Source organism: Pelobates fuscus, chromosome 8 (assembly GCF_036172605.1).
Source record: "Pelobates fuscus isolate aPelFus1 chromosome 8, aPelFus1.pri, whole genome shotgun sequence".
NCBI lineage: Eukaryota > Metazoa > Chordata > Amphibia > Anura > Pelobatidae > Pelobates > Pelobates fuscus.
The window spans coordinates 68,652,258-68,677,775 of NC_086324.1; the positions used below are offsets into that span (position 1 = coordinate 68,652,258).

Consider the following 25,518-nt stretch of genomic DNA (forward strand, 5'->3'; position numbering starts at 1 on the left):
CACAATTTTTTTGACTGCCTCAGACTCCACCAGCTTGTATGGTAAAAGCTGGCGGGCTAATAGTTCAGACAAGCCATCTGTCAGACGCTGGGCAAGGGGGTGACTTTCTGACATTGGCTTCTTATGCTCAAACATGTCCTTGACCGACGCCTGACTGTGGACAGATGAGCGGGAACTGCTCAAGGCGAGAGACGGAGTGGTGGATGGTTGAGAGGGGGCAAGGAGGACAGCAGTGGTTGACGTGGCTGAAGATGCTGGACCAGGAGGAGGATGGTGGCTTTGAGTTTGCGTGCTGCTTGTACTCATGTGTTGATCCCATAGGCGTTTGTGATGTGCGATCATGTGCCTACGCAAAGCAGTTGTACCTAGGTGGGTGTTGGACTTCCCACGGCTCAGTTTCTTTTGGCACAGGTTGCAAATGGCATCGCTGTTGTCAGAGGCAGACACACAAAAAAATGCCACACTGCTGAGCTCTGCAATGACGGCATTCTGGTGGTGGACACAGCATGCGTTGATTGGCGTGCTGTCGGGCTGACCCCGGGTGCCGATGCATGCTGTCTGACTGTGCCACTAGCTCCTTGCGACGACCTCCCCCTGCTTCCAACTTGTCGTCTCCTCCTCCTCCTCCTCCTCCTCCTCTCTGTCTCCCCATCTGAACTTTCGCCCTGTTCTTCTTCTTGCCGAGTGGGCACCCACGTGACATCCATGGACGCATCGTCATCATCAACCGCTTCACTTGTATCTGACAACTCAGCAAAGGAAGTAGCAGTGGGAACATCATCATCATCACACCGTACATCCATGTGTGTAATGCTGCCTGCCTGAGATATATCCCTGTTATCTACATCCTCTGGCAATAATGGTTGCGCATCACTCATTTCTTCAAACGGATGTGTAAATAACTCCTCTGACATACCAAGTGAAGTGGCTGTGGTGCTAGTGTTGGTGGTGGCGGCAGGCGGGTGAGTAGTATCTTGAGAGGTGCCCGAAGCTAAGCTGGAGGAGGATGGTGCATCAAGGTTCCGAGCGGAAGCTGTAGAAGATTGGGTGTCCTGTGTTAGCCAGTCAACTATGTCCTCAGAACTTTTCAAGTTCAGGGTACGTGGCTTCTGAAAACTGGGCATTATTCTAGGGCCAAAGGGAATCACAGCACCACGACCACGATGGCCCCTGCGGGGTGGCCTGCCTCTGCCTGTCATTTTTTTTTTTTTTTGGATTAGTGGTACTATGCGTGCAAGCTACTGTGACACCAGATATGAGTGGCAAAGTACACTGGCAGAGGTTGGCAGAGTACACGCTGAAGGCCTGACACCCAGACGCTTGCAAACAACTAACTGCTATTCAATCTATTACTGTAAAAAAAAAAAAAACTAATTCTTTTAAATGCAAGCTTAAGCTATTGTGACACCAGATATGAGTGGTGCACTGGGCAAGTGGGCACAGTATCCACTGTGAGCCTGACACAGAAGCTGGCAGGCAGGCAACTGCAATTACATTACACAGAAAAAAAAAAAGCAGACTGATGTTCTAGCCCTAAAAAGGGCTTTTTGGGGTGCTGTCCTTACAGCAGAGATCAGATGAGTCCTTCAGGACTGTAGTGGACACTGAATTCCCTAGGCTAGCTATCAATTTCCATATCAAATGAGCAGCAGCTACACTTTCCCTCCTCTATCTAAGAATGCAGCTTCAGAATGAATCTAAAATGGATACTGTACAGGAGGTGGGAGGGTCTGGAAGGGAGGGTCTGCTGCTAATTTGCTGGAATGTGTCTGCTGACCGTGAGGCACAGGGTCAAAGTTTACTCAATGATGACGAATAGGGGGCGGATCGAACCGCGCATGTGTTCGCCCGAGGTGGCGAACGCGAACACGCTATGTTCGCCAGGAACTATTCGCCAGCGAACAGTTCGGTACATCACTAATGTTGATATATGATGAGTTCCCTTGTTCGTGCATCTCCGAGTTGCAGCTAGATATCACCCAGGTGCTAAACCCCAGGATTATAGCGGACCTCATTTTCAATTTCTCAAACGTGGGTAGATGAAAATAAACTAAAATATCGTAAAAAGCTAAACAAAAAACATTGATTAATGGTAAGTGATGCAGCGTACAGAGTTTATAAGGCAGGCTCACAATGCAGCTTTGCTGATGGATAAAGAGGCGCAGCCGAGATGGTACAACACCTGGTTGTGGGGTGGGGTACGGGGGGTGGTTTTGTGGATTTCCAGTGCCCAGCTATAGATTTTTATTTTTTTCCGCTGCTAGAGTTGTGTGTATGGCCAAAGCTGTGGCATATTTGGGGAATGTTTTAGGTATCCTGTGCAATAAGTAAGTCTCCGACGTGAGAGGTAGAAATCTGCCTGTGCTATTAGCAACCAGATTGTGTAACTGTTGTCAATAATTGGTAAGAGCTGGACAGTGCCAGAAAATGACTTAATATGCCCATGTCCTGGCAGCAATGCCAGTAAGTTGACCTGGGCATCAGGGTAAATGTGAGCTAAGAGGTGAGAGGTCAGGTACCACCGCATCCACAATTTGTAGGCCACCTTTACATGGTCCAAGCAATGAATGGCTTTCTTCACTTTTTGCCATTGCATCATGCCATCTGCTCGGTTCCACTCTACGATTTACAAGTTCCTTTTCCCACTGTCAGACCATACTTAAATGTACTGACTACTAGGCAGAAGGAGGCACCCACGTGAGTGCATAACGCTTTTGTGGTTTAAATGTCATGCAATACAGTCTGATACATTTTATAATTGTATACTAAATATTCTTCTAGTGTCTACTTGGCAACATTTGCTAATATGCTAATCTATGATTCTGTAAAGGGTGCTTAGATAAAGAAAATCCTGGGAGTATTTCAGCACATACTTTATAAAACTCCTGCAAATTATGTCCCTCTATATTTTTATTTCTTTGTCAATTTGTATATAGAGTGTTTACCTTTTTGGATTGTGCGTCTTGTAAGAACAGCTTAAGGGAAACTCTCAGTGAAATGAAAACCTGTGTGTGTATATATACTTTTATTTTATTTATAAGTTTTGGTGCTGATGTATTCACAATTGTTTTCCACATAAATGTTACAAAGCAAAAAAAAAAAAGAAATGCATATTTTCATTCCCAAGAGCAGAGCACACAGTTTAGTGGATTTGTGCTTACATGGGTGCAGCAACCAGCTGTAATTATATCAAACAAGGAGAAATGCACTCTTGGGAATTTTTAAATAAAATTTTCACTGTTTTATGAACTCCAAAAGCACGAGACTGAAACACTGATAAGCTTTTGGAGTTCATAAAACCGTAAAAATCTAATTTATGCACTTCTCCTTATTTAATTAAAAAGACACTCCAGGTACCAAAACAACTTATTATTATGGTGGCAGGAAGTCCCCAGAGGCACTCTCACCTTAAGGGGTTAATTAGTTCTTGAATGGTTTAACCCCTAAGTTGCCTCCAAAGGCGATGTTCACTACAGGGAAGACTGCCACTTCAGGTAGACTTAACCATCCAATGTAAACACTGCCCAAAACAGCAATGTTTTACATTGCAGTATTAAAACTAAAAAAAACACTTCATTAAGATGAAGTGGCCTGGGTGACTTTAGTGGGACTTTAAGTACAAAATAAACAACATTGCTGTGTCCTTAAGGCATTGGTTTGCACTGAGCATAAGCATAGTGACAGGGTCTCCAAGCACTGTAACCACATTATAGGAAGAGGTATGAGTGTAGCGGTTCATTCCTTATGAAGATCTCCAAACCTGCTGGACAGTTCTATAAAACTATTTTCAATTCTTATAGCAGCCTGAAATATATTCTTATCGAGTATGAGTATTGAAACATAAATGTAACATTTTTTTTATTTCGTTTTTATAATAATGCGAGGGTAACTTCTCCATGTCCATTATATAGGGTTCACTCTTTCCAATAAAATTAGTCTGGGCATTATGGGAAATGTAATCCACAAACGTGAAGTAAAATGTGGGCAACTACTGATGCTTAATAGTAAAACTGTTTTGGGTCTGTGTGGACCATACTTCCCATTAGGTTCATCTACCAGGAGGGCAGGACGAGTATTGTGGAAATGTAGTCCACAGTTGTCACTGCAGCTGTTATTAACGAGAGAAAACTCAATGTATCTTTCCTGGTAAAATATTTTATAAATAAATATTAGACCACTTTTTCCATACATTTTTCAATTCTTGCCTATTGGCCTATTGCATCAGCATTGTAAAACTAATTCATTTTTTTTAAAAGGTGTTTTATGTATTTATTTATATTTTGCAAATGCACCATGATTATTTCTAGACTTCAGAAATGTGAAGTCTCTCAAATCTGCTAATTTTAGTTTCTGTTGTCCTCTTTCAGTGCGAACCCTATGGTTATGGCGCAGAATCTGACCTTGAGACATCAGGAGTGCAAACAATATAAAACTGTGCTAGTGGGGAGCTCTGGTGTGGGAAAGACAAGTATGGTTTATCGACTTATGATAGATGCACCTCATGAAGTTTCTTCTGCCACTGGATGTAAGTTGTCCGAAAATTTAAATAATTCTGTCACATTTGCATAATATTAAGTTACTTATGGGTACACACAGAATGAATGCAGTGTGTGCGTAATGTCACTTAAAGGAACACTATAGTCGTCTAAATTACTTTAGCTAAATAAAGCAGTTTTAGTGTATAGATCATTCCCCTGCAATTTCACTGCTCAATTCACTGTCATTTAGGAGTTAAATCACTTTGTTTCTGTTTATGCAGCCCTAGCCACACCTCCCCTGGCTATGATTGACAGAGCCTGCATGGAAAAAAAAACTGGTTTCACTTTCAAACAAATGTAATTTTAAATAATTGTATCTCGATCTCTAAATTGAACTTTAATCACATACAGGAGGCTCTTGCATGGTTTAGCAAGCTATTAACATAGCAGGGGATAAGAACATCTTAATTAAACAGAACTTGCAATAAAGAAAGCCTAAACATGGCTCTCTTTACAGGAAGTGTTTATGGAAGGCTGTGCAAGTCACATGCAGGGAGGTGTGACTAGGGTTCATAAACAAAGGGATTTAACTCTTAAATGGCAGAGGATTGAGCAGTGAGGCGGCAGGGGCTTGTTCTATACACCAGAACTGCTTCATTAAGCTAAAGTTGTTCAGGTGACTATAGTGTCCCTTTAATTGTCTCAGTGATATTTCATTAAAAGGTGACTTTACTTTAGAACTATTATCCAATATTTTATACAAAGACACAGGATATCCAAGTAGACTTGCTTCCTATAAAACCACAGTGTCACTTGTTCCATCCCCCTCCCTTCCAATTTTAAACCACTCTTAATTGTCATGCTTGGTATTTGGGAAGATGGGGGGAGGAGGAGGGAATACTTTTTTTTTTAATGTCAACAACAGATAAATGTTTGCTGCTAATAGACAGGTTTTTTCTTAGTTCACTCCTGATTTCACCATCTGTCACCACTGACACCGACCACCACATAATGTATACAGGTTTACAGACGGTCTGTACGTCAATGAATATGGGCATTTTCCTATTCATTGCCTTAACAACTCCACCTGGGCACTATAAAACATTTACTCAGTCCATCCGTACTTTAACTGCAATCAACTCAGCAAGTTGCCCTTAGTTATTCCATGCACCTGTTTTGCCAAATTAACCAGGCATTTATTAAAAACGGCATACTCCATGTTGGCGTTATTTAAATATACTAAAATTCAGCATTTAAAAGTTTAGTAACATGGAAACCACTGGCAGTTGTTCAAGACAGCCATTTGAGTGCTTACCAACTTGACACTAAATGATGGCACCAAGCATGTAAAAAAGGCAGTGTGTTTTGTAATATAGTATTTTCACTTGGCGCTCAAAATATCTACCTTGCATGATGTGTGCTCAGGTGCACATATCCCACAATACATTTCAGCTGGTGCATGTGGCCTATATCTGATGCACACTGTGAGGTTATGAGATTAGTACACATTTTCTAGTCCCCTATGCTGTCAGGACAGTTGAAAGAAGCTATCTGAAAATGGCCATGTGTGTGTGTGTGTGTATATATATATATATATATATATATATATATATATATATTGTGTATGTATATGTATCACATCCTTGCACATATTGGCACTCCACACAGTGCCCACGAGGATAACATTTTAAACCAGTACTTTTTCTGTGTGTGTTTTGGAGCCATTTGAACAGTTTATTTTCTGATGTTGAAAATTAGAGAAAGAAAACATTGACTTTTAGTGAATTAAAACTGACCTGCAATGAAAGATGACTTGGAAAAGCTTCTTCCACTTTGCCATACTCACAGCCTTGCTATGTTAACAATTTATTTAAACCATTTAATTTTTCCCCCCCGCTGCATTTCATTGTTTAGTTAATACACACCCAAATTGTTTATGCTCATCTATCAAATGGAGAATGCAGACACTTGGTGAATAAACCCTGTAAAACTTGAAATAAAAGGCATTGTGTGTTCTCTGCAAGACCTAATTTTGTATTTAAATGATATATTTGGACAATTCAAACCTAATCATACAATAGAATTTCTGTCCTGAGCAACTATATTAACTGTATGTAGCCTCACAGTTAACAACCCGGTAATATCAAGAAATATCTGTAACAATGACTTTTTTATGATTGTGATATTTTTAATCATGGTCTTATGGAATATTATGCAGTATTACAATATGCAGATGTATATAATCCCCTATTTTCAGCAATATTTTATGGCATTTGCCTATAACTGTATTTCTATAAAGGTCTTAAACACAGTTGTGTAATGTAAAAGTAGTGAATTGTATTGCTTTTCAGCGTTCTGACAATAAGGCAGAGATTAAAATGTATTTAACACTTAATTACTTGGTGTAACTGATAGAATTTAACGATCTCTGGCCACTATTTTGCTATAGGACAAGTGTATCAGCAAGTGTAAATGATGATGATGATGACCGATTTATACAGATAAGAATTCCTAATTTCTGTAGAATGCTCAACACTCCCATCTTGTGGTAGAAAACTACTATGCACCTAAAAGAATCCCTTTTATATTGCTATAAATATTCGTCAATCCATCAAAGAAAGATGTTGCACACAGACCGGGGTGCCATTGCACTGCCAGTAATGGATCAGCTATGGCTTTCACAGCAACTCCATAAGCGGCGTCTGGCCCAGTCAGCTGCTCACTTACACCCCCATGAAGAAACTCAATCTTGGGGTTAATGGGCAGATTCCTGAAGGGTTATTTACTAAAGTGAGAATTGTCTGTGTACAAACTTGAGGTCAAAGTAGCCAAATTGGAAACATACCTGACATGGAGAATTTAATGTTCAACTAATATGGCTGTATATTTGTAATTCACTTCAAATTCCCGATGTTTAGAACTTTAGTGAATAACTCTGTTAGTGTAGCCAGGTAAAGAGTTGGGGTGGCTGAACAAATAATCCACATTTCACTGTGACTTTCCATATGTATTTCCTGGTAAGAGCATGATAAACTTCTAAGTAAATTAAAAATAAACTTTCATATATTTTAGTTGTCCTATAGATTTGTATCACAAACATAATTGAATTCTGATCCATCTGCTAGATAGACCTTTCTGATTTTCAGTTTTTTGATAGCAGTTGTATAATGGAAGCTTTTCTTAAGTGGGCTTTATTTACTGCTTCAGTAGCAATTTAGACACATTGCATTATACGTATACCTTCTATATGATAACTTTTCTATGTCAATTTCTCAGGTGGCTTCTTCAAGAAAAGGATGTCTATCCAGGAGAAGACATTGGATATGTCTATCTGGGACACGTGTGGACAAGAGAGATATCAAAGTGTGCTTCACCTATATTTCAAAAGAGCCAGCGCAGCCCTAGTGTTGTATGACATCACTCGGACGGTTAGCATTTTTGATAATTCTACATACAGTGGAATGGTGATCTATTGATTTAATTTTCTAAAAATGTATACATTTTGATTTCACATCTCATTTGGTTTTCATTTCATTTTGTAAATTCGATTTTTGAGGCAATGTATTTCAACCTGTGTAAAGGATAAAATCTCTCATACAAAAAGTACCTCTGTACTGTATTTGCAAATAAAAACAATTTGTTCATAATCGGAATAGGGATAAAATAAGGAATGTTCTCTCCGACTGAGAATCAGTCCCTATGAGGGCAACCAAACAGTGGTGAGCAGCTGTGACAACAGTCACGACTTGACATCCGACATAACAAACATCGGACCCACCAACCGACAGGAGGGTCGTTCCCACCATACTTACCCTACTAAGTCGCCACACACCAATGTCTTACATGAGCCTTAGTAAAGATGGTTTCACGTGCGCCCAGCTTTGGCACGACACACTAGCCCCAAGACTTTAGACGGCAGACCATATTATGTCGGCCCACACCTAGGGGCCAGAGCGCACCGAACCAGCCACCGACACTGTTCAGTGCCACGACATGTACCCAGAGAGACTATGACGACCACCCATGGAAACAGCGATCACAAGATACTGACACGCACTGTGCCATCACTGCACCGACTATACCTACTGTAGCTAGTTGACTGCACTATAGATCTGCGTAACTGAAGTATAGCGCACACGCAGATACCGTTATAAAGTATTGGTAATCACACCACCACCAATATCAACCCCCCCATGTACGATACTTGTTCTCACATGCCATAAACGCTAATGCTATTGCTATGTATTACTTTCTACTTTAACTGTGTGTCTAATTGCACTAACGTGAAAGATAAAAATAAAGATTGTCAAAAAGTAGGAATGTTTTAAATTCCGAACATTCTTGTAGGGATACTCTATTACAGTAACCTGGGAGAGTTAGAAAACAGAATATTTTAATTAAATATTTTTTAAAGTAAATAGCAATTTTGGGGTGGGGCCCAACACTTAACATGACCGGGCGCGTTTACTTACAGCTCCGGCACTATAGCCCTCCAAAACCGGCTAAATCGCCTTTGAGTGACGCAGACTCCAATCAGTTCATGCTGCTGACTAACACTATACTTGCTATACTATACATGCAATGTTTCCTATCCAGAATACTGCGGTCTGTGAAGTGCTAACCTAATTTTGTGCCTGCGGCCTTCCGTTCCCAGTGACCGGGGGAAGCGGCCAAACTCCCAAACCGGTGAGCACAACTGGCTAAAGTCTATTCATAGCCCCATCACTCCCCCTCTGGACCCGGGGGATGTCCCAGTCCCCACTGGGGTGCAGATCTACTCAAAACTATAAGTGGAGGCTGGCCTGCAACGCTGAACTCCCGGCCGCAGAGGGGAGACTTTGTGAACTGCCTGACATTGTGGACACAATCACTCATAGCATAGTCTTCAAAGGCGCAGAGCTACCGGTGACCTGAAATCTCCTTGCATCGCTGAATGCTTCTGGCCTCGCCTGGAAACCCACCTGGTGGCATCACAGTCCCCACCTACAGGGGGAGTCTGGCAACACTGGGCTGAGACAACAAGAGAACCCCCTCCAAGCAACATAATTATTCCGAAGCAAGTTTCTACAGCTGCCCATCCATACTGATGGCCACGAGGGACTTGGCCCCACGACACCAACCACACCAGCGGAGACCCAAAGATTGCACCCGGCCCCAGATTATCTGAGACTCGCATGGCCCCTCACCAGAGTCTGTGGCTTAAATATGTTGGCCCCAGAACAGGCCTGGGATGGAAGGATAGTGCTCCCTTGGTACTCCTTGGATAATACACCCTGCGGATGATGCCTGCTTAAAATAAATCTCCCTTTGGCTGGCATAGGCTGAGCAAGGGTCTCTAACCCACCAATAGTCCAGGATTTATGTATTTCCCTGTTTTATTCCAATGGGGATACTGACAAAACCTGGACCTTTGGTCGTCCATGAGGACTGGCTTGGAGACCACTGCCTTAGAGCATTCCACATGGTGCCATACAATGCTTTAGCCAATGGCAATATAATTACTGCATCATACTTGTGTAACATAAACCTATTCTTTTATAATCTGCTTTGCTAGTCCTCTTCCTCTGAGAATAGTGTGTGTGTGTGTGTGTGTGTGTGTATGTATGTGTGTGTATGTATGTGTGTGTATGTATGTGTATATATGTATATATATATATATATATATATATATATATATATATATACACACACACACAGCGTTAAGACATGTCAGTTTAACCTGTTTTCGCTTGTTTAAACTCTTTTATATAAAAAAATTAATTGTGCTGTAATCTCAATGCCATGCCTGTTATACTCTGATATTATTATGCTTGCCTTTGCCGTCGTGACATAGTAAGCTGCTATATTATCTTATGCACAACAAAAATAAAGATTAAAGGAATAAGCAAATCATTCAAATAGTCAGAAAACACTTTTGTTTAAAATGTAGTGATTGCCAACGTTTTTGAAATTGTAACCCGGTTTCACCAGCTTAACAATTCAGATTCTTTGATTAAACAGTCATTATCAGAGACTGGGCCGCTTGTATATCAACAAATGGAATCGATTCACAGCAGTCCGTGATGGGGAAAAAGGGGTCTTGCCTACTGTATTTCTCTGTATCTTTTTAAATGCTTGTTGTCCAGGCCCACTGCATTTAAAGGAACACTATAGCGTTAGGAACAATATAGTCTCAGTAATACTAAAATGTATTCTCTTCCCTATTTATATTTAGTGCCCCCCTAAATTAGGGCTAAAAAAATAAATAAAAAATTCTCCAGTGCAGAGACTCACTAGGTGCAGTCGCCAGATAGTCCTCCCATGACATCACCCTAGAGGTGTTGCTTCTTTGTCTTCTTGTCCAATCCAATGCTTAACAAGAAAGGTGTGAATGTTTAAACTTTACAATGTTGCTATTTATTTGGAACACAGAGATCTAAGTCATGCCTTATATGCCCTAGGTTTAATCTGTCCCTCAAAATCTCTGTCAGAGAACTTAATTAGGGGGCTGTTTTGTCTCCTTAAGTTACATGATACTCTGACTTACTCCCAGGGGTGGAATAAAAACTCTCAATCAGTGACTGATTAGACTTTTAATGGTCCTTAGTTGGAAACATTTGGTGGTTTGACTAGTCCATTTGACTAGTGTTTTGTGCTATTGTGTACATCAAGCATATCAAACTCACGGGCCACAATGAATATTGTTGCGGCCCGATGAGCCGCGAGTCTGCCATGCCTACTAAAGCAGAGTAGGCACCTGCTCTCCCCACATTGCAGGTGCCTACTCTGCCAAAATTACCCAGCCGGGTGGAGAGGTCCCTGGCGGAAGCTAGGGAGCCCAGTCTTCCTGCTCCTCACTGCTCCCTCGTGCGCACCTTCTGTAGTGATGCCGGAATATGACGTAATTCCGTCATCACTAAACTGCGCATGTGAGGGGGGCGGGGCCGGGCGGCCATGCTAGCAGGCTGCAAGTCACTACAGCTCCTGGGGAATTCAGCTAATATTGGGCAAATACCCACTAAACTCAGCCTGAAACACCCTGGAAAATCGTGGTACAAGTTCCTGGAGTGTCCCGGTGCAGCTAGAGCACCTGAAATCGGGTGGATCTGGGTCCTGGTGAGATGCTCTGGGGACTGAAGCCTACCCGGGAGGGGAGTGGAGCAGACGGCCGCTGCCTCGCTTTCCATCCTGGCTACAGTGAACCACAACACGACTGGAACCCTCCCGGCCCCGTTACACCCCCCCCCCTTTGGACCAGTGGGGGTTATCCAAAACCAAAATGGCCGAACGTAATGCGACTACCCCACAGGCCGCGCTGATGCAGTCCCCACACACCACGTAGCCAAACCCATAAACAACCCTGGACTGCAAATGTGGTGGAGAGGAGAAGAAGACAGCCAATAATGCTACTGCCTATTCACACTGCCAGCTCAGTGCAAGCCCCAAGCGAGAGCACCTCACTTCAACCTCCTAACAACAAGATAGTGGGCCGCCACAGGAGGAAGGCCCGGAACAGACATCCCCTTGCAACAGCTCTGCTACACAGCTACTCACACCGGGACACTCTGGTCTGCATAACGCGACTATACTCACCCCACGACTGGGTAACACGACCATAGCGACCCTCGGATACTATGCCCGGTGGCGGGCCGTCGGAACTTAGTGGACTTTGGGTGCCAGCGGGGTATATCCCCATGCCTGTGAAGAGGATACTTAGCAACAACGTGCACAACGCAAGTAACGATAGCTGTCCTACCTCCCCACGAAGAAAGACATGGAAGGCACAAACCGCCTCACCAAAGGACACTCTGGCGGCACTCACCGCTACACAGACATAACCATTAGTAATGTCTCAGACAAACCTGCAACACCCTTCACAGATGATGACCCAATGTGCTGCGCTCTTCCCGGTGGTACCTTATCGTATGTTACTTTATTTTGTAATACTCTACCTTACCTTCTTTGAATAATCGTCCTATTTAAACTATTTGCTAAATATAACTAAGCCTGTGACCCTACAACCTTACAGTAAAGTTGGGAATGTATATCTGAATTAGCATTTAGTAACTGAAGCGTTGATTTAACTTTTTGCATTACTTACTTTAAAAATGTGCAATGCCTCTAATGCCATAATGATGTTTTCTTATGTATACAGTTCAGTTTGCTCCAGCTATTGTGGCACAGCAAACATGCTTGTTAACCATATGCACAAATAAAATAAAGAATAAAAAAAATATAAACTGCGCATGTGAGGGAGCAGAAGGACTGAGCTCTCAAGAGAAAGTCAGGGAGAGGCCCGACATCAGCTCCCAAAGATAGGGAGCAATAAATTAAATGGTGTGTGTGTGTGTGTGTTAGTCAGTGTTGCGATGGCCGGGCCTGGAGGTGCACGGAGGCACGCCACGTCACATTCTGACATGACGTCAACGTGTTCCACCTTCACAGGTTTTCAAGGAGTAGCAGGAGGATCCGTTTGGCACAGGTTGCGGACGGCGCCATTCGGTGGTTTACCAGAGGCTGGACTCCGGAGTTGCATACTGGCAGCGGCAATGTGAGTGGAGTCTGCTTGTTGGCTAATATTGTTTTTTGCTTTTTTCAAACAAGGGCTCGGGTCTAGTATAGAGGAGGGGGGACTGGGGTTTACTAGAAGGGGATGCTGTTTTTATACTGTACTTTTTAGAACAAACCTACATTTCTATAAAAATTAAGGTTTTTTTTTTTTGCGGCCCACCTAAACTTAAACCCTGTTTATGTGGCCCGTGATAGCCTTTGAGTTTGACATGCTTGGTGTACATAATTTACTAGATTATCACAACTTCGAATTTGGACCGTTCAAGTGGAACGTGCACTTCCCACATCTGGAATTGTCAAGGAGTTTTAGATAACTCCTTATAACTGCATTAATTGCTACTGACCATTCATTTAGCAGTTGTAATCTTTCAACAAGTATATTTCTTTACAAAAACAAAAGAACAATACCAGTGGAAATTGAAGGATTCCTTAAGATATCCCAAAAGCAACAAGGAGTTACTGGAATTCTTGCACCCAAATTAAGAAATTCCTGAAGACCCCCCATTGATTTAAATTAAACTCATACAAACTGACCTCTCTATAACACTGAATGTTGCATGACCGGTGTATAGTCGCCATATGGGCTGTCGGAACCTTGGACAAAACCCCCCCCACATACCTAACCCAATAACACACTGACACTATGGTATATGGGAAAATTTGTCCACAGCTTTATTAAACAAATATATAATATATAACGATAATACTGCTTTAATAATAATGATAGCAATAAATTAACATATAAATTAACATATAAATGAACATATAAACATGGGTCATTGCCCCCACCTTCCGCCCGTCTCATCCGTATCCTTTTTTAATAAAGGGCAATGACCCCCAACATAACTAATCCAAATATATATTGACAGTTTCCAACCTCTCCAACTTGAACTGAACAAGTGCCAACCATAAGTAACCACGGCAGGGGTATACCCGGATACCCCTGCCCCACCAGGTTCTGAGCCACCTCCAGGACTCGAAACCACCATTGACCATAATTCTCCATGTTCCTCACGTTCCTCATCGGGAGCCTATGTCCTCTCTCTCAGCTCCCTATCCCGCCGCTGTGAAAAAACGGGATAACCCCTTATCTACGCATAAATATAGGGAGGGTGGGCGGGACAAACTAAACCAGGTAGGAAATTAAAAGTGAACATTACAAAATGGCTCCTCATTTAAATAGCCAAACCCCCATATCTGTCCTGTCTGTTCCTCCTAGGCCCGCCTCCTAACCCCTGTCAAGGCCCTGTACCGCTTAAGCTGTGCTTTTGGCTACATGGGGCTACATTATTTTGCATGTTGTCAAACTCTTATTAGAAAATACAATATTCGTTTAAATCAAGCTTACAAAACTGGATCTGCAGTGGGGGCACTAAACTTGTCCTTCCTTTAGTCTGAACTAGTATATCATTAAAAATTGAAATTTTATTTGTCTGTTCCCATGACAAACATGACTGATAAAATGCAGTTGTTTGTGCAGAATTAGATTTTTCATATTTGTCAGAAAACATTTTTGTGTATTCATTGATATGTAGATAGCTGTGGGCAGGCCTAGTCTGCATCTCTGCTGGTTGTAGACTGAGAATTGCCTCCTGCATTTCAGAGTTTTGCTGCAGGTTACCATGGCAGTATACCTGTATGTACGTAGCGGGGAATGAGGTGCAACTAAAAGTAAAGAGACTACCCCACTTGTCCCCCTAATAACGACAGACAACGAATATTGGATGAAACAGGCCACAGCATTTATTAAAACTTACAACTGTTGGACACATCCGAACTTTATTTTTTTCTTTTAATTCAAATATAAATAAACACATAAATATATATGCATACCATAATTAACATATAAACTAACACTTATTGCCCTACAGCCTCCAACTTAAATAACCGTCCTTGCCAACAAACATAACCAGGTGCCTATGCACCAAAACTTTACCCACTGTTGTCTCGCCTCTCCCCTCGTCCAAACCAAAATTCCCATCATCTTAAATGCTCTACCCCCAGCCGGCTCTTTGCTCGGTGGGCACATCCTATTCGGTAACTTAAAAGTTTACCTTACAGAGCAGGGGAGGTTGAGACCCACCTTTACCATCTCTTGACATTCCATCTGCTCTCCAACCCTGTTGGCAAGGACACGCTCACCGCCAGCTGTGACAGAACAAACATAAAATTAGGGTGGGTGGGAGGGAAGTTGTTTGCTGGCCAGAATCCCAAAAGGCACTGAGGTAAGATGATCCCTGCCCTCCTACAAACACATAACCACTCCCCTAAACACATACAGCCAATCAATAGCACCATCCCCACACTCATACATGTGCACTTGTCCGTTTAGCTGTGCTGACTCCCCAGGGCCTGATACTACACCATGCTGGATCTGAAAAGAGCATACTGTACTCATGCTGCATGTGGCATAGCTCCTCTCCACAGGTAATATTCACTCTTCCTGCTTAAAAGTAAGACGCAAAAAGGGAGAATAAACTAACATTTTATTTTAATTTTTTTATTTTGGTACTTTAAAAAAAAATAATAAAAATTCTGAAGTTTAAAAAAACTTTCACTGCCCTTTTCTCATCAGCCACCAAAATACATCCCTATAGCACTCGAAAAATTCACATCCCCTACACATACACTACTTTCTCTACATACACTTGGTTCCCTTTTACCACACCCACTGCATTGTGTGTGTATATACACACATATACTTCATCCCTTATACTCACAAGCTGAGTATACTGTTTACTGTTTTTTTTTTACCTCTTAACCCCTTATGACCGGAGGGCGTACTATTACGTCCTTTTAAAAGCGGCTCTAAACGCCGCAGGGCGTAATAGTACGCCCTCCGGTTTTTAGTAACTTACCCGGTCGCCGGCGGTCCCACAATTAGTGCAGGTTAAGGAAAGTAATTAAAAATACATTCATTTAGTTGTTCTGATTTACAGAATATATAATGTGTCTGGGATTTTCAGTTTTTTTTGGTAGTTACAGGTCACAAAGCACAAGGAGTAAAATAAACTTTTAATGTGGAGCGATTTTAGAATTTGTTATGTTTGTCTTGTAAGCTTAATAGCCATAAAAGAAAACAAAATTGCCACACAAAAGTATATATTTATATAAAGTAGACACCACAGGCTATTTACCTAAGGTTGTTTTGACACTTTCTACGTAGCCATTTTACCGCCAACCTCTGCTAAATATTCGAGTAAAATTGTGTTTTTTGGGGGTTTTCGCACACAAACTTATAACAAAGAACTTCTCATGTGTATTTTGTAAAGTTGGTGTGTGCTATTCCTGTACAAAGTTTTATTATGTGTTCAGTTACTTCTGCTGAGTACAACGGTACCCCCATTGTATGTCTTTGGCACTATTTTGTGAAGCTACAGTGCCATATAGGAGACCTGTCCTTTTCAGTATTAACAGTAGAATTTTGAGAGACGGATTTAATGAGCCTATGCTTCCATTTGGGGTATTATAGTAGTTTGACTGTTCAAAAAACCCCCACAAAAGCCTACCATTTGTAAAAGTAGACACTCCAGGGTATCTCATAAGGTGCATATTGTGCCTTAACATGCCCCCATTTTTTTACCATTACATGCCAAAGTATGTGGTAAAAAAATAATTTTGTGCATTTTTTACATACGGATTGCATTTTTGCTGGGCATTTTGTATATTTCATATGTGCCACTAAGTTCAAACCCCCCAAATTATGCTCAGCTAAGTCTTCTGAGTAAAAGGACACCCCCATTGTATGTCTATGGCACTATTTCGTGAAGCTACAGTGCCATACAGGAGACCTGTCCTTTTCAGTATTCACAGTAGAATTTTGAGAGACGGATTTAATGAGCCTATGCTTCCATTTGGGGTATTATAACAGTTTGACGATTCAAAAAAAAACCACACAGGCCTACCATTTGTAAAAGTAGACACTCCAGGGTATATCATAAGGTGCATATTGTGCCTTAGCATGCCCCCATTTTTTCACCAATATATGCCAAAGTATGTGGTAAATAATAATTTGGGGCATTTTTTAACATACGGATTGCATTTTTGCTGGGCCTTTTGTATATTTCATATGTGCCACTAAGTTCAAAACCTCCAAATTATGCTCAGCTAAGTCTTCTGAGTAAAAAGACATCCCCAATGAATGTCTTTGGCACTATTTTGTGAAGCTACAGTGCCATATTGGAGACCAAGCCATATCAGTTTTTACAGAACTTTGGATTTTGACGCTGGGCCTATGTGCAATTTCCAAGCATCTTCGCAGGTTTTAAATTCAAACTACCCCACAAAGGCCTACCATTTCTTAAAGTAGACACCCCAGGGTATTTCAAAAGGCATATTTTGAACCTTAGCGTGGGATCATTTTTCCGCTAGCTTGTACCAGGTGTAGTGGTAATAAGCGTTTTTTTCTGCCTTTTTGACACACAAAGTGAGTTTGCACAGTATATTTTGCAAACCTTATGTGTACCACCACTCTATAATACTTTATATGTTGCTCAGCTATGTCGGCTGAGTACAAAAATACCCCCGTATTTACCTTTGCCAGGTAAATGTGGACATCGGAGGGGCACATTTGGGACACAGCCATTCCATTTTTTTCAAACTTTACATTTTTACGCTGTGCCCATGTCCCATTTTAGAGTATTTTACCAGGCTATATAATCCAAATACCCCATAAAGCCATACCATTTCTTAAAGAAGACATCCCAGGGTATTTCAAAAGGCATATTTTGAACCTTAGCGTGGGATCATTTTTCCGCTAGCTTGTACCAGGTGTAGTGGTAATGAGCGTTATTAAATGTATTTTTTTTTACTTTTTTACTTTTTAAAACTATTTTTTAAACTTTTGTTATGCTTATTAATTTTTTTAAAGTTTCTTAAAGTTTCGTAAAACTTTTTTTTACAGATTTAACATTTTTCTAAGCTTTTTTTTTTTTACCGTTAACCGTTAACTAGCAGTAAGCAGCACTAACAGTAAATTCCCCATTTTCCCATAACTCCCACCCACCCCAGCTAGCAAAATATTTAATTATACAATATTTAAATTAGTTAATTAAATAAATTTAACCCCTGAGGGTTAAAAAATAAATAAAAGTTAATCGTCAGGGGTTAAAAAAAATTAGATCACAGTATAATACTGTGATCTGTATTTTTTTTTTTTTTTTAATTCTTTATTTTTGTAGTGCACATATAGGGTTACAGGCAGGCATGAGGTGCCCCGAGAGCAGTCCTCAAGCATTTACTCCGCTAAACATGCGGGGCATTTGATTATCAGGCACATTTTTATATAAAATTAGTTGCACATATATTCAATGGTGGAAGTAGATTCAATCTGCGGGTATGCTTAAACATTGTTTGAACCAATCAGTGAACAACACAGGGTTACCTACATATAGTAATAGTAATTTAAACAGACTAGTGTGTTTCGATTTAAAGTGGTTTACAGGCTAAGTCCTGCGAGTCGCTACAACCTGCGCATCGGTTACTGTTATTACGTGAAGTCTAGCTAGGCATATCTTTAGGTATAGCACCAATAGCTAGTATGTTAAACTATGTCTGGATTCTGCGAGTGTTAGGCTCTGGCTACTCCAACTTATTGAGGAGAAATTAAACACTAGCTAGGTTATTTAAACAATGAGAAGAACAGGGTAGACCATAAAGTAAGGCATTTAACAGTTGCACAATCAGGTTCTGTGGCTGCTATCGGTGTGTAGCTGGTCTGATAGCTGCGGCACGGAAGGGCATGTTAAGTCCACGTTTAACCGACTCCTGACATCGGGAAGCGCAGGGAATCTGCTAGGTAGTCCTTCAGGACCTTGAGCACACTTGGGTGCCAGTGAGGCAGAGTGGTCGCAGGGGGTCCGTTTGTGGTCAGTGTCGGTGCCCTCCTCTCTGTCAGTGTGCCTGTCGTCGGGGGTGCAGTGCCTTGTCGTGGAGTCAAAATGTACCTCCTGCCCTGGTGCTGTAGGAGAGCTTGTACCTTCATGCCACTAGCCTGGGTACCTTTGAGGTCTAGGGTCGTCCCCGTCGGGGTGGTGCGGTGGGCCTTGCATGGAGCGGGTATGCGTCGGCGTCGTGGGTGTCTGGCGGCCCCCCGTGTGCGTGGCTGGTACTTGTGGATCTGGGCCCATAGTGCTCTCAGCTCGGGTGAGCGTCTCGATCGGGTTTTCGATGTGTGGGATGTAGTTGCGCCCTTGAGAGGTTTCCCAGGCCCCCTCTTGCTGCGAACCTGGTCCCCTGTGGGTGGGTCAGGAGTAGCCATAGCTGGCTGCATGCGAGCCTGCAGTTGAGCCCAAAAACGATCAAAAATGTCCTCAAGGGTGTCTCTCGTTTTGTCATTGGGGCCTGGCACATCAGACTGTTGCAGCTGCTGGTCGAATGTTGGTGAGTCAGGTTGGACCGCCATCTTGAGGACTGTCACCCCCGTTTAGCTTGTGGGGGCCAGAGGATCAACTGAGAGGTAGGAGGTTTAGCTTGGTCAGTGTGGCGGGGACCGGGATATCCCCCACCGGTCCGGGGGGGGGGGGGGGGGAGTTGAGTATTGGTTGCGTGCCGCTTGGAGTAGCAAGCAGAAAGCGGCCGTCCTCCCGCTTTGCTGACTCCGGTAGGCCCCAACCTGCAGTAGCGGTTCCCGGGTTCTCCGGGTGTCCGTTTTGGTATCCCCAGGTAGGTGCCGGTTTCCCCAGTCTGCCGGGCTCCTTCCAGAAAGCTTTCCGGCTCTCCTACCCGAGTTATCGTCGAGTTTATCGGACGTGCCGCAGGAGCTCCTGCAATACACGTCCTGCTTAGGTGCTGGTCAGGCTCCGCCCCGAGGTTGGACGTGATCTGTATTTTGATCACTGTAGGCAGTGATCGACTGGCAGGGAAGGGGTTAATTTTTATTTGGACTGGGTAAAGGGTTTATTTTTTTACATTTTTTACTTAAACGTTATTAAAACTTTTTTTTAACTTGATTTTTTAACTTTTTAAAGCTTTATTTTAAAACTTTTTTAACGTTAACCCCTAGTTAGCCTAACACTAAATCCCCCAATTCCCCACTAACTTCCACCCTCCCCAGCTAGCTAAATTTATCATTTTAAAATATTTAAATTAATTAATAAAATAAATTTAACCCCTGAGGGATAAAAAAAAAAAGAATTAACCCTCAGGGGTTAAAACAAAAAAATCAGATCATATTAAAATGTAATCCCTGCCAATTGATCACTGTAGTCAGTGATCAATTGGCAGGGAAGGGGTTAATATTTTATTAAAATGGGTAAAGGGGGGTGGGATTTTAAATTTAACTTTTTTTTTTTACACTAGGGGGCAGGATCAGCACTGATCCGTCTCCCTGCACTTCACAGTGAACCCGGAAGTGCAGGGAGGCGGAAGGTAAGTATACACAGCACATGTGCTCGCTCTGCCATGCTGTCAGAGCGGGTACATGTGCTGGGGCAGCCCGATCCGGTGCTCCCGGTCTGCCTCTAATACAGAGGCAGACCGGGAGCACCATTAACCCCACGATTGCCGCGATTGCGGCGATCTGTGTTTAATTTTACCGCGTGACGGACGAGGTCCGTCATCCGACGTTAAGGGTATTCCCTGGATGACGGACCTCGTCGTCACCTGTCCTGAAAGGGTTAAAGTGTGGCACTGTGATAGGTTGCCACCTTTGCAATAAATCCGTTTGTAAAATTTCATCCCTGCTAGATATTCCATGGATAACTTAAGTGGTCAGAAAATAGAAACATTTAGGAACAGCAGCAACTCTACCGCAGAGCAGACGACCATGTAAAGTCACAGCGGGGTCACAGAGTGCTGAGGCACATGGTGCATAAAAGTCACCAACACTCTGCTGATTCCGTATCCATTATAGGTTTAAAATCCCAATACCAATGTATGACTGGTTACAAGTAAACTTACAAAAAGAAAAATCTATCCTAAACTTTCAATAACAATGCCTTACTTCTCTAATTTGAATTTTTTTTGCACCCAAAATAACCCTGTACCCACAGGATACCTTCAACAGAGCCCAATTATATCTGGACGAGCTTGTGCAGTATTTCCATCAACAACAAGTGATAATTTGCTTGGTTGGGAACAAGAGCGACCTTGACAGTGAGCGAGAAGTCTCAAAAGAGGTATGTGTTCGTATTTAGCATGCTACATGATCCTTGTAGAAGCACTTCATGTTCTCCCACTACTCTCCTGCATTTATAAATGTAATAGCAACAAATTATACTGCACTATTTTTTTTTTCTGTTTTATCTCTTTTGCTAAACTGGTATTTCTGGAGAATTGCTAAATATTTTAGTCTAAAATGGCTGGCCTAGAAAAATCAGTGGACTGATGACAGTGGAAAATCAGTGAACTGAAGGGATTTTACGGATTTTCTTTTGGCTATACTTGTCTACAATTTTTGTATTTCCAGTTTCCCCACAGTGCCCAATTTGGTGAACATCTTAAATAAAATATTCTGGTTTTGTGCTGCACTAGGCATGACAAAACTCTAGCACACCCCCATCCAAATTTATCTTCCTGACACACACTCCCTCACTGATACATGCACTGACATACCATCACTTACAGATACAGTCACTGTCACACACACACTGTTTACTGAAACCTACACATTCACAGACATACTCACTCACATTCACCGACAGACACGCACTCTGTGACACATGCATACACACACTGACAAACGCGTATAAACGCTCACTAACACACACACACTCACAATGTAAAATAAAAATAAAAAATCAAGTTTAATTTACCCACCTTTGGGAGTGCTGGAGTGGATCTACCCTGGGGGCTGGCTGCAGCTCGTCGGGCTGGCATGTGCCGAGTGGAGACGGGCGGCGAGGGAGCTCTGATCCTCCAGCTGAGCTCCCTCATGCACCTCTAAGTGATGCTGGGGCCTCAGTGATGTTATATTCCGTCTCTGTCATCGCTGCGGTGCGTGCAAGGGAGCTGAGCATGGAGGCCGGGGGGGCGGACCCTAAGGTGGCCAGCTCCTGGGCCTCCCCGGGACAAAAGGCTGGCAAGGCAATTGCCAGGGCATTTGGGGGGCGGCTTTTTTGCCGCCCCTGTGAAAGTGCCGCCCAAGGCAAATGCCTTGCCAGCCTCCCGGTGCAGCGCTGTATATAACGTTGCAAGACTTATTTGATTTACAGAAGCAAAGCAATATAAAAGGTGTTGGAGTAGGTCAAACAATGGACTTGATTTATTTTTTTTAATTTAAAGGAGCACTATAGTGCCCTTAGGGTGTCCCCACCCTCAGGGACCCCCTCCCGCTGGACTCTGGGGAGAGGAAGGGGTTAAAATATTACCTTTCTTCTGCGCCGGGCGGGGAGCTCTCCTCCTCTCCTCCTCTTCGGCTGAATGCGCAGGAGCTGCGCGCACATTCAGCCAGTCTCATAGGAAAGCATTCATAATGCTTTCCTATGGACGCTGGCCATGATGATTTTCACAGTGAGAAGCACGCAAGTGCCTCTAGCGGCTGTCAAGAGACAGCCACTGGAGGCTGGATTAACCCTAACGTAAACATAGCAGTTTCTCTTATAGAAAAATGGGTTAATCCTAGATGGACCTGGCACCCAGACCACTTCATTAAGCTGAAGTGGTCTGGGTGCCTAGAGTGGTCCTTTTAATATTTTTGATAAACTTTAAATATATTTGAAATATTTACATTTTACGCTTTTTATTTTAATATTTTTAATGTAAAAAAATATTAAATCATTTGAAAAGGTTATCCAAAAATATGAAATGTCTATATATGGTAAAGAGGATGAAACCGTAGCACCTTACGTACAATGAGCATACAGTTGTGCTCAAAAGTTTGCATACCCTTAAAGTTTGCACTTTATGAACAATAAAACAAATGTTGGTGGATTTATAACTACAATCAAAAAAAGCAGTTTCCATCAAACATATATAAGAGGGAATAGGACCACATAAATCCTATGCAGCTTACACATTGAGCCTAGTAATCACTGGCTCTTTGTGAGTGTACAACATATGTATCAATAGATCCAATACTTTTTTTAGACTATATTGCACTAGTATTTTCTTTCCTTTTGTCCCCACTCATAGGATCATATACACTGCCCGGAAAAAAAACCTCCGCTTACCAGACATCCGACTCTCCTTCGAGAGGCCCACGCCACCAGCACTGCCTAAAATGGTGCCTGAGGCCCGGAGCGACCCGAGGAGGTTTGCCACGAGGAGGAGGAATTACTCACCTCTCCTCGAGCCAGTGGAGGGTATCCGTCCACTGCGTCGGATGAAGACTCCACTCCATCTACCAAAGGAGACCTTAAGAGGCTCCTGATCGATCTGAGAGAAGTCTGACCTTTAGGAGGCCCACGCCGAATTTGGGAATAATTCACCAAAAAAATCACAGCAGTGGAAATGAGGAAGACAGAGACAGCCAGCTACAGGAAGCACAGAGCCAAATCAAGGGGCTCACCCAGCAGGCCCACCAACTAAGCCGTGCAGTGGCTACACTAGAGGCCCGCCATAGACGGCAGAACATACGCCTTCGAGGCCTCACAGAGACTGTGGGAGGAGAGGTGCTGCTGCCTTTTTTCCGGGCACTGACCACCTCCATGGACATCAAGGGGAGCAATGATCCCCTGCAGATAACATCGGTGTTCCGGATACGCAAGTCTGCCACAGCGCCAGCCGAAGCTCCTAGGGACACCATCGCAGTCACGAGAGACGTGGCAGTGAGAACCGCAATTCTGGATCACTCCAGGATCTTGGGGACGGTCACATATGACTGCTGCACAGTATTTATATATGGAGACCTGCCATTCTCAGTACTGATGGAGAATAGGCAGCCAGCCCCCATCGCCAGGAGGCTGAGAGACTAGTCTGTCAAGTACAGATTGGGAATAGAGGGTTCACTAATGGTCCCCCATGGTGAGGAGACACTCAAGCTGTCATCCTCTGAAAACCCGGCAGTGTTTTTGCAAAAACTGGGCCTGAAAACCACACTATCGAAATCCTGGCTGGGGGAAAATCTAGAATGAAGAGCGGCTCTAGAGGGAACAACCCGCAACCACCTGCTGACTGACTCACCCAGGGCAGCTGCTAACTGGCAGTGACTTCTATCGGTCAGCAAGGGCTTGCAGTAAGGCCCATGGCATTTCTACTTGTTAAGAGCCACACCTGGCCTCTCAAAAGCAAAACCAGGATGCATACTGGCACAATCTTTATTTCATGCTTTCACATATGCATATCTATTTTGTTATTCATGCTCCAGTTCTTCAAATAATAGTCTTTATGTTCTATTACTCTCAAACAGCTAACATGTATATTGTATGTACAAACATTAATAAAACACAAATTTATTAAAGTGTTGCCGGGTATATTAGAACCAGGCTTTTTTTTTTTTTTGGCATTGGCGCAATAATGGCTTCTTTCTAGCAGCTCATTTTTGTTCAAGTATTGTCGTATTGTGCTCCTTGAAACAACCACACCGTCTTTTTTTTAGACCAGCCTGTAGTTCTCCTGAGGTTACCTGTGGGTTTTTCTTCATATCCTGAACTATTCTTCTGGCAGTTGTAGCTAAAATCTTTCTTGGTATACCTGACCTTATCTTGGTATCAAGAGATCCCCAAACTTTCTAGGCTTTGGATATACGTTTATATCATTTTCCATCTTTATAAAGTTCCATTACCTTGTTATGCTGTTTTTTTTTTTTTTTTACAGTTCTTTTCTGCTCCCATGGCTCAGTATCTAGCCTGCTCAGTGCATCCACATGACCCCTAAAAAACTCATTGACTATTCATACACAGACTCTAATTGGGAAATTAACCTTTTGAATTGCCATTTTAACGTGTGTGTGTCTGTATCAAGGCCAAACATTCAAGGGTAGGTAAACTTGTTTGATCAAGGCCATTTTAGTGATTTGTGTTATGATTTAAAAAGGAGTCCAAAAACTATGTGATGATAAATGGCTTCATATGATCACTATCCTTCACTAAAATACTTAAGGAGCACTATAGTGCCCTGAGGGTGTCCTCACCCTCAGGGACCCCCTTCCGCCGGGCTGGATGGAGAGGAAGGGGTTAAACTTACCTCTTCCTCCAGCGCCGGGCGGGGAGCTCTCCGCCTCCTCTCCTCCTCTTCGGCTGAAAGCGCATGCGCGGCAAGAGCCACGTGCGCATTCAGCCAGTCTCTTAGGAAAGCATTCAAAATGCTTTCCTATGGACACTGGCGTCTTCTCACTGTGATTTTCACAGTGAGAAGCGCGGAAGCCCTCTAGCGGCTGTCAATGAGACAGCCACTAAAGGCTGTATTAACCCTAATATAAACATAGCGGTTTCTCTGAAACTGCTATGTTTATAGAAAAAATGGTTAACCCTAGCTGGACCAGGCACCCAGACAACTTCATTAAGCTGAAGTGGTCTGGGTGCCTATAGAATTTTTTTTATTTTTTTTGCATGATCAGTCATATTTTCAAAATCAATGCCAAACTTTAACATTATCTGCCAGGGTATACAAA

The 25,518-nt window shown here is 42.7% G+C and overlaps 1 protein-coding gene across 1 annotated transcript in view; it reads left to right on the plus strand.

The window, feature by feature from the left end:
- RAB17 (RAB17, member RAS oncogene family) overlaps nt 1-25,518 on the plus strand; it is a 60,127-nt gene that overhangs the window by 23,384 nt on the left and 11,225 nt on the right. Inside the window, exons 2-4 of the mRNA XM_063428732.1 lie at nt 4,368-4,525; nt 7,755-7,906; nt 21,020-21,145. Coding sequence (XP_063284802.1) covers nt 4,378-4,525; nt 7,755-7,906; nt 21,020-21,145 — 426 coding nt within the window. The 5' untranslated portion in view covers nt 4,368-4,377. The remainder of the gene's footprint in view (nt 1-4,367; nt 4,526-7,754; nt 7,907-21,019; nt 21,146-25,518) is intronic.